The sequence below is a fragment of the Saccostrea cucullata genome, unplaced genomic scaffold (genome assembly GCF_032062105.1).
Source record: "Saccostrea cucullata isolate Sc308-1 unplaced genomic scaffold, CSIRO_AGI_Scuc_v1 ctg15470, whole genome shotgun sequence".
In the NCBI taxonomy this organism is placed as follows: Eukaryota; Metazoa; Mollusca; class Bivalvia; order Ostreida; family Ostreidae; genus Saccostrea; species Saccostrea cuccullata.
In genome coordinates, this window is record NW_026921490.1 from 1 (window position 1) to 10622 (window position 10622).

Here is a 10622-nt window from a genome sequence, read left to right on the forward strand (position 1 = left end):
GATGGGGGCACAGTCATATATTTACAGTCGGGTCAACTACCGAAAATCTTGACAATTTCTTGACAAGCAAAAAAAAATTTTAAAAAATAAGATGTGTTCGTGAAACATTGATGCCCCCGTAAGGTTAAACCTTCTTAAATGCAGATCAAATATGTTGGTACCTAAATTAAGACCTATTCACAAAAAATACAAATGTGAAATATAACACCATAGCTAGCACCACCTGTTCAAAGTTTATGACCAAGATTAACGTTTTTAAAGGTAGGACAAACCCCGGGGTCAAGATCAAAGAGTCAAGGTTGTTGGTTTCTAAAGAAATGCCTTGTCTCAAAGATTACATATGGTAAGAATGAAAGCGCTGGCCCCCTACCGTTCAAAAGTTATGGCCAAGGTTAAAGTTTGTAAAAAGTAGGTCAAACTCCAAGGTCAAGGTTCTTGATATCCAATGAAAGGTCTCATCACAAGGATTAGGTTATACATATATGTGAAGTATGAAAGCTCTAGCCCTTAATTAAGTTACTGATCAAAAGTTATGACCAAGGTTAAAGTTTGTAAAAATTAGGTCAAACTCCAAGATCAAGGTCAAAGGGTCAAAGTTGTTGATATCCAATGAACATGATGAAAGGTCTTCTCACAATGATTATAATTTATATGAAGTATGAAAGCTCTATATAGCCCTTACGTACGGTTCAAGAGTTATGACCAAAGTTAAAGTTTCTTGTAAGTACGGAAATCAGACAGACAGACAGACACGACGAAAACTATATAACCCCGAAAACTTCCTTTTCCGGGAGCATATAATTACATTGGCGAAAATATTGCCGGGGGGGGGGGTTACTTACAGGTTTAAGTATGTGTCCGTAATAGGCCAGCCAGAGGCCTTGTCCCCGATAAACAGTTATCTAATAGATAAGTTTTCTATTTTTGTGCTGTAATAGAAAAAAAAGATTGATGTTTTAATTTAGCTGTAAATCTATATTCCCTAATGTTAATTTTTCGGTATCATTTTGTAAAACATCCCCAATGAAATGTTATGCTTAATCAAGTCTGATAGCAGGGGATTTATAAAGAAAATTTCAAGTAATATAAATCACTCTTAAACGAATATAATGTACTCAGTTGAATATTTCCACGATATTTTGAATGAAATGTATTCCGGATTTTTAAAGGATTTTTTCGGTATCATTTTGTAAAACATCCCCAATGAAATGTTATGCTTAATCAAGTCTGATAGCAGGGGATTTATAAGGAAAATTTCAAGTAATATAATTCACTCTTAAACGAATATAATGTACTCAGTTGAATATTTCCACGATATTTTGAATGAAATGTATTCCGGATTTTTAAAGGATTTTTTCGGTATCATTTTGTAAAACATCCCCAATGAAATGTTATGCTTAATCAATTCTGATAGCAGGGGATTTATAAAGAAAATTTCAAGTAATATAATTCACGCTTAAAGACGTACAACACACTGGGGGAGATAACTCTTGCGATTTCAATTGAACGTTTGACGTGACGTCAAATTTAACGTCAAAATTAAAGCGTCAAAATGACGATTAAAAAGATCCCGATGTATTTCAGTCATTAAAGATAAATGGGATATGGGGCTTGGCTGTGATTATGCGTACCATACTCAATCAATAAGTATTTGTTTAATTAACCCGATTAAACTCCGTAAAAAGCAAGTAATAGACATAAAATATCGTTCCTTAATGTTTATTTCATTTCATTCCAATAAATTGTAAACTTGATTAAAGCGCAGCATTTTTTTTATTCTGAAAATTTTATTTTACATTGCCGAAATTCTCATTATGTACAATTGGCTATATAACATTCCGATTAATTAATGGTCTTCATTACAATTTGTGCATTTACGATATAGATATTGTTTTTCTTCTTTAATTAAATAAAACAACAATAAACAAACAAAAAACTTTTTACAATGTAAAATCGATGTTGTTCTCAGACCCTTACTGATCAAAGAGGAACAACTCTGAAAATTTAGATGTTTATTTTCCTCCCTTTATTCACGGTTTTCCACAGAATCAGATACAGCAAGACCTCCTGGTAAATCCAAGAATTGAATACTATAGACCTAATATACACAATGTAAGTATAGAATTGAAAAGAATTGTTCACTAGTACTGAAATTATCTGCATTTATGAATATGCAAATCGTTTGACTTTCTGTAACTGTCAACAATGCAATGTCGGTTCGCATTTCCTCGAATCAAAACAAAACGTAGCCCAAAAGATTTTTAAAAATATCAGTGTGCGATTTGATATAAGTTGAAATAGATGAAGAGTTTAATGTTTGATATTTTGAAGTTAATGTGGACGAATACGGAATTTTAATTTTAACTTTAGAATTCAAGCAACGACATTGAAAGAATGCGTACAATATCATAAGGGGTGTACATCTATGCAAATGTCGATGTATCCCCACGGCCACATACTGTCTCGTTTGAAATTATAATGACATGAAAGAAGTTAGAAACTACAATTATTCCATTTATATCACAGGAGAATTGAACATACACCATTTTTTATATGAATAAAATTAAAGAAATAAAATTAAAAATCAACATATTCAAGTTCAACATAACTTGAATTCGTATCCAGGTTTCATGTGATATGGAATGCATAACGCGTACATATATGGACTAAACACTAAAATCCTTCAGTATTTTTTTCCCTGATACATATAAAAACAGTTGTCAATATTTATTCTGAATTCATGAATTTAAAAACTAATGCATACCTCCGGGATTCAAATAACGAAATACTAGTATATTTGCACTGTAAACGACGTTTCGTCAAATGCTAACATTGGTCTGCGACGCAAAAAAGGAAGGGGTGGGGTGGTAGGGGTATTCAAAAATTGCCTATAAATCTACATTTGAATACGCTTTACATATGAGAACTTTTAAATTTGTAAGTTAATATATTTTTGTAGCAAAAGCAATATTCCAATTTGATTTTTTTAAAATGTGTATTTGTAGATTCATAGCAAAGTGATCGACCCCCGTCTGAAAGACGCGCGGGAACGTGATTTATTGAGAAAGGGGGAGGGGGTAATTTTCCGCTATTAAATCAAAACTGGTCGTACAAAAATTATACAAAAAATTATGAAGATTATTTTTACTACCAGCTACCTAAAGAAAGTTTTTTACCAAAATTAAACGACAAGTTTTTTCACAAAAAAATTTTGAAATAGAAAAATACACAATTTTCAAGGCTTAGATAATTCATAGTTTTTCAGTTTAAGGTCTTTAAAAATTATTTTTAAGATATGTATATCAAAAAGATGACTATGTTTTTGTGTTAAATGGTTAAAGGAATAAGTCAATGAAATTTGACATTTATATCTAACCTGGATTTTTTGAAAATCAAGGTTTAAGTAGTTCATTGATTAAAAATTTTCTCTCCTTGTAAACAACTAAAGGGGGGTAACTTTTGGAAGTTCCTGTCCAAAAACCACTCGAACGATTTTGTCCAAAATGTGCATACATGCAGTAGATATAGTCATGTACTAAATATACAAAAATAACGAAAATTAAACGACAGGAATTTTTTGGGGTAGGTGTGTTGTACATCCTTAAACGAATATAATGTACTCAGTTGAATATTTCCACGATATTTTGAATGAAATCTATTTCGGATTTTTAAAGGACACTGTATGGTTTCAGTTTATATGTACTTCATTTGATTGTTTACTTCCGGTTAAATTTGACAGTTTACTTTTCGTCAAGTTCGATTTCGGGCCCCCTCCTCGCAGTTTCTCGAACTTCCAAAGACTGGCATGAGCGACAGACAATGTATTTCTATTTAGACCCCAACTTTTGCTTTCTTCATTCTTGAATGGAATCTTACGTCTTGAAATCTGTGGAAGAAAATAAGAGCTGACGTGTCACAGTCATTTGATCATTATCAGATAATGTGGTTCAAGTTAGTTCTGTTGCTGATCTATGTAGCTGTGTTGTTTGTCCTAGCGCGGTTGCTCGAGGCGGTTAGCTGGGTGGAGACGGGGGTATTGTCACACCGTCTGCTTGACCCCATGACCCTGTCTGTTCTGAAGCTGAAGACACTTCTGGAGCAGAGGGGGGTCAGTTATGAGGGTATAGTGGAGAAACACGAGCTCAGTGAGCTTGTAGACGCCACAGGTACACAACAAACATAAATTATAATCCTTACTCATCTTCTTAATAAAATGTGTGTTCTCTTTTGACAAGTCATTATTGATTTGATTAGTAAGAACAAATTATGTCTCAGTAGTCAGTACAAGCCCTTGATCACCAGGTTCATAGGTTACTAAAATGTATCATTTTAAAAAGGAACATGCAGTCTATAATAAGATCAGTCCTGTTCACCTGTAAGTCAGAGACTTCTGAATTTTTACGACAATTTGGGTCAGCGATAAAATATAGGGTCAGTTTGGTAAATGTCAATAACTATGTAGGACTCCAAAGTGCGATGGGACTCCAAAGTCCGATGGTCACGCCAAAGTCCGATGGTCTGCGCCAAACCCCGATAGTCTGACACGCCAAAGTTCGACGGTGCGGAAAACAATTAACGTTTATGACGTCATAGTAGCACTGCGCCCAAACCTCAATGCCGCGACATGCAAAGGTCTTTAGAATAAGTATAAATAAATGCGAAAACTAACCCTTAACTCTCAGGCAGGTGCGAGACTAACGCTCGAAAAGTGTGTATTAACAATAACCTAAATATCTTGAGTTGGGGCAAGACTAACCCTAATCACTCGACTTTGGTGCGAGGACTAACCCTAATTCACTCGGGTTGTGCAATGCAAGGACTAACCCTAATCAATCGAGTGGTGTGCGAGGACTAACCCTTATATCTCTAGATTGATTGATTGATTGTATATTGTTTAACGTCCCTCTCGAGAATTTTTCACTCATATGGAGACGCCACCATTTGCTGGTGGAGAGCTGCAAATTTTGTCCTATGCTCGGCACTTAGGGCCATTAAGCAGGGAGGGATCTTTTTCGTGCCAGCACCTACTGTGACACGGGGCCTCGGTTTATACGTTCTCATCCGAAGGACCGGCCTCCACGTCCCGCAGAATATCTCTAGAGGTGCAAGCAATAAGCAAAATCAATAATAAAAATTGTGTTCAAGGACGAATTCAGAAATGATTGCTTTTGAATGCAGGACAACGGCGTCAAGGATTGACGTCGGATTATTGTGACGTCATAAACGTTGATTGTTCATCCGCACCATCGGACTTTAACGTGTCAGACCATCGCACTTCAGCGCAACGTGTCTCATAGGAAACGAGCCATCGGACTTTGGCGTGGCCATCGGACTTTGGCGCCCGTAAAGACAATGAGCCATCGGAGTTTGGCGCAGACCATCGGGGTTTGGCATGACCATCGGACTTTGGCGTCACCATCGGACTTTGGAGTCTTACATATATATTGTTTTTATCATGCCTTATACAATAAAAACAACACCAGATCATTCAAGTAAAAATAATTATTTTGGTTCTGTATTCTTTTTATTTTTGTTAGATGATATTTTCTTTAAGTTCATTGTTCTGAAAATGTTACAACAAAGATTTAAAAAAGGTAAATCAATCAAAAAACCCAATAGTGAAAATACTTTAAAATCTTTTAATGAAAAAAAAACCCAATTTGCATGTCTATTCCTTTGATGTGTAGATCACATGTTTGTTGTGTTTTTTCTGTTCAGGACTGGTGACGGAGGGGGAGGTAACTGATGCTGCGATGGAGGAATCTACCACCCCCACAAACTTCACTGGGGGGTCTCATTTCCTGGAACAGGTGGAGGATGCTAAAGACAGTGTTTGGTTGGTCAGGATTCTCACCAAACAGTGGGACTTCAAGCCTCTCTCTGACGCCTCCTGGTCAGCTCTCATCAACAAAGTGACAAAGTTTGGGGTCAGGGTGGGCAACTTCAACTGCAAAACAGATTACAGGTAAACAAGCAGTCAGCTACCTACATCATTCAAATCCATGATTCATTTGTCAGTTAGTTTTGTTTCACTTGAACAAGTTATGATGTTGTTTTGATACAGGGATTATGTTAATCATTTTTATGTTGCATCTCATCTGTCCATTAGTATCCTTCTATCAGAACTCTCAGTACTTAGATTTTTTTAACTGTTTAGTATCCAGTCGATTTGAAATCAGTCACCTGTAAAGACAAAATATCATATTAAAATTCCGTATGTATGTATAAAACATATTAACAGGTTCTGTCATTGGAAGAGCTGGGATTCCACTCGCTTAATCCTTGGCTTGCCTCAGAAATTTCAGTCTAAATCTCAGGTCCAGCTGTACACCTATACAGGTAAGTGCAGTGTACTTAACACTGACGCAGGTGTACACAGGTATGACTATACACTTGTGCAGGGCACTACTGTATTTATGGTTATTTTTGCCCCATGTTATTTTTACCCTTTTACACTTACTAACAATTTTGCCCCATTTTAAATTTGTCCAGTCACAGTTCCCTTTAAGAAATTAAGCAGTGTTCTTTATATTCACCCCGTTTTAAATTCACCGACTTTTTACAAGGACCAAAGGGGAAAAAAGAAATGGGAGCAAGAATTTTCATGTATACATTACTGTAAATCACTTTTTTTTAGCTCACCTAAGCCGAAGGCTCAAGTGAGCTTTTCTAATCAAAATTTGTCCGTTATCAGGCGTCGTTGTAGTCGTTGTTGTCGGCGTTGTTGTTGTCGTCTTCGTCGTAGTAAACTTTTCACATTTTCATCTTCTCCTCAAGAACCACTGGGCCAATTTCAACCAAACTTGCCACAAACTATCCTTAGGTGAAGGGCATTCAAGTTTCTTCAAATGAAGGGCCATGACCTCTTCCAAGGGGAGATAATTATGAATTAATGAAAAATTAATGGCATTGTTAAAAAATCTTATTCTCAAGAACCACTGTGCCTGGAAAGATGAAACTCATGTGGAAGCATCCTCAGGTAGAGTAGATTCAAATTTGTTCTAATCATGACCCCTGGGGGTAGGGTGGGGCCACAATGACCGATCAAAGTTTTACATAGAAATATATAGGGAAAATCTTTAAAAATCTTCTTCTCAATAACCACTGGGCCAGGAAAGATGAAACTCATGTGGAAGCATCCTCAGATAGTGTAGATTTAAGTTTGTTCAAATCATGACCCCCGGGGGTAGGGTGGGGCCACAATGGCCGATCAAAGTTTTACATAGGAATGTATAGGGAAAATCTTTAAAAATCTTCTTCTCGAGAACCACTGGGCCGGGAAAGATGAAACTCATGTGGAAGCATCCTCAGGTAGTGTACAAGTTTGTTCAAATCATGACCCCTTGGGGTAGGGTGGGGCCACAATGGCCTATCAAAGTTTAACATAGGAATATAGAGGGAAAATCTTTAAAAATCTTCTTCTCAAGAACCACTAGGCCGGGAAAGATGAAACTCATGTGGAAGCATCCTCAGGTAGTGTACAAGTTTGTTCAAATCATGACCCCTGGGGGTAGGGTGGGGCCACAATGGCCGATCAAAGTTTTACATAGGAATATATAGGAAAAATCTTTAAAAATCTTCTTCTCAAGAGCCACTGGGCCAGGAAAGATGAAACTCATGTGAAATCGTCCTCAAGGTAGTGTAGATTCAAGCTTGATCAAGTCATGACCACCAGGAGTAGGATGGGGCCAAAATTGCAGATCAAAGTTTTACATAGGACTAGATAGGGAAATCTTTAAAAATCGTCTTCTCAAGTACTTCAAAGCCATCATTAGTGATATTTATATGGAATCATTCTCAGGTTGTTTAGATTATAGTTTGTTCAAATTATAACCCCCAGGGATAGAGTGGGGTCACAATGGGAGATCCAAGTTTTACACTGAAATACATATTTAAAAAAACTCTTCTTCTCAAGAATAGCAAAGCCATGATTAGTGATACTAGTATTTATATAGAAGCATTTTTGGGTAGTGTAGAATTAAGTTTGTTCAAATCCTGATTTAAATTCATTCAAATCATGGCCCTTTGGAGTAGGGAGGGAAACAATGGGGAATTAAATTCAAATTTTTATGAAGTTATATATATAGGAAGAAAATGTTTAAAAAAAAATCTTTTTATCAAGAACAGCAAAGTGAAATGCTGTATTAATATGAAGGCATTCTCAAGTAGTATTAAATTCAAGCCCCCCCCCCCTTTCAGTAAACTTTTTAGTTCTGATCTCAAGCTGATTTGCTCAGGTGAGTGATGTGGCCCCTGGGCCTCTTGTTTGAACTTTATATTAGCGTTATTACATGAGACAGTGTGCTCACAAAAATTTAATTCTTGCGTACAACCATGTGCACAATTCCTGAAAATTTTTTCTCACTTATAAAGAGTCAAAGACTATCTCGGGAAAATAGAGGTGTAGTCAGTCTGACTAAAGCCAGCCCCTACAATTTCACTACTAACAAAGTGAAATTGTAGGGGCTGGCTTTAGTCAGACTGAAGGTGTAGTAAAAATTTTGTGAGATATTCCTTTGAAAGAACATTTACAAACTATAAAGGTTACTATAATTTATGTACTTTTTTAGGTAACTATAAACTGTCCAGCATCAGTAATTGGATCAAAGACACAGTCAACCATAAAGTCCTTACCATTAAAGATCCCTTGGAACTAAACAAGAACTGGATCTCATATAAACCTTCAGAAGACCCTGAGATCCGTATCATTATGGTTTCAAGACAAAAGCAAGTTCCCCTTTTTTATTCAGCACTGAGTGTACGTTTTCCAGGACGAATTCGTTTCGGAGTAACGTCTAGAGAAGTATTGATTAAAAGCAACGCTTGGAAGCTTCTTCCAGAAAGGGATCATTTAGCTTACTTCATTATAACCAAAGAAAAAGTGTTCAAATATGGGACCAGGCCTTCAGAATCAATTTCTTTTAAATCCATGGAAACATATTTAAAATGTTTATATCCAAGTCTTAACGATGTTTTTATTTTAACACTATTCATCTGTAATAGTCTCACTATTTTTGAGATCAGTTTAGTTCAAGGTTCATTTATCAAAAGGATTGTAATGTTACTGTTCTGTGCCATAAAGTATAATATCATACACATCCTTGTTTGGATGGGCCTTTTAACACTCTTCCAGATTCCTTTTCTAGCTGATTTTATTCCCTATGGCCTTAAGCTGATCCGTTTATTGGGTGTTACCGACACCATGGCCTTGGTCAGGGCTGATTTTAAATTTTACTCTCGCCATCTGATCATTGTTGAAGTTTGGTTAGGGATGTACTTACTGGCTCTAGGAGTAGGGTTTTATAAGAAGAGTACAGAGGAAGACTCCAATCAAGACTGGAATTTTGCCCGCTTCAGAACTTTAGAACATTTGTTTTACCCCTTACATCCTCGAAGCCTGAGTCACCTGGATCGTAATGCATTTCTGGAGTGGAACCAACAAGAAATCCCATCTCTCTGGATGGCGGCTCACATGTCCTCTGATTACATTAAACGCCTTCCTACCTGGCCTTATACCAAAGTGGACCCAAATAATGTAACACCAGAACAAACTAATACATCACATCATTCAAACTACACCATTCTTGAACAAGACAATACACCAGCAGACAGACACACCAAAGAGAGAGATAATGTTACACACCTTGACAGCTCCTCTAATATTCAGAATTTAAGATCAGAGACCCTAACTCAGAATTATGATAGGAGCCTGAGGCCCTGCCTGACCCCGGGGGATTTCCTGGAGTGTAGCCAGTGTGTGGTCTGTCTGGAGGATTACGAGCCGGGGGTCCTGTTGTGTGGGCTGCCCTGTAAGCACAGCTTCCATCAGCGCTGTATCCTGACCTGGCTACAGAGGGATAACCACTACTGCCCCGTGTGTAGGTGGCCCTCTAACAAACAAATGCCCATCCATGTTCACTCAGAGTAAACTCCTAAAACATTATTACACCCACCCACATTTACTCAGAATTAACTCCTAAAACATTATTACACCAACCCACATTTACCCAGAATTTACTCCTTAAACATTATTACACCAACCCACATTTACCCAGAATTTACTCCTAAAACATTATTACACCAACCCACATTTACTCAGAATTTACTCCTAAATCACTACACCCATCAACATTCACTCAGTCCTAAAACATTGTTATAGTTCCTATGAAAACTTTTCACATCCATATTCCCTCCCCAAACAAGCATCTGCTTCCTACCAACCAAAGCTTTTATAAACGGCATCATTTCTAAAACAATCAACATTATTGATCACAGCTCTTTTCTTTGACTAATAAATGAAATATTATTTGAGAATTTTGACAATTTTCATGTTTACGTAAGTAAGTAATCATTAGCTTTTCAGAAATGAGAAATGTATGAATTTAACTTTAATTCATGCATGTATGTTTCTAAACTGGTTTTGATTGAAGGTTAATTTATCTATATTTACACCCTACCCTCAAAGGGGCTGGTAACATTCTATATTTGATTTTACGTAATCCCTTTTGTATATATACCTGGTGTACTAGTAGTGATAACATACATGTTAACCTATTGTGATGAAAAAGAGGGAGATTCAGACCTCAAAAGCGGTAGCATTGCGCGCGTGTTGTTTAACGCTT

General features: G+C 36.7%; 1 protein-coding gene across 1 annotated transcript; it reads left to right on the forward strand.

Moving 5' to 3' along the window:
- The first annotated feature begins 3721 nt into the window (after positions 1-3721).
- On the forward strand, positions 3722-10314 carry LOC134260121 (E3 ubiquitin-protein ligase RNF103-like). The gene is made up of 4 exons (XM_062742702.1): positions 3722-4166; positions 5719-5965; positions 6242-6339; positions 8571-10314. The coding sequence occupies exons 1-4, from the start codon at positions 3941-3943 to the stop codon at positions 9926-9928; spliced, it is 1929 nt and encodes a 642-aa protein (XP_062598686.1). The 5' UTR covers positions 3722-3940; the 3' UTR covers positions 9929-10314.
- The last annotated feature ends 308 nt before the right edge of the window (positions 10315-10622 follow it).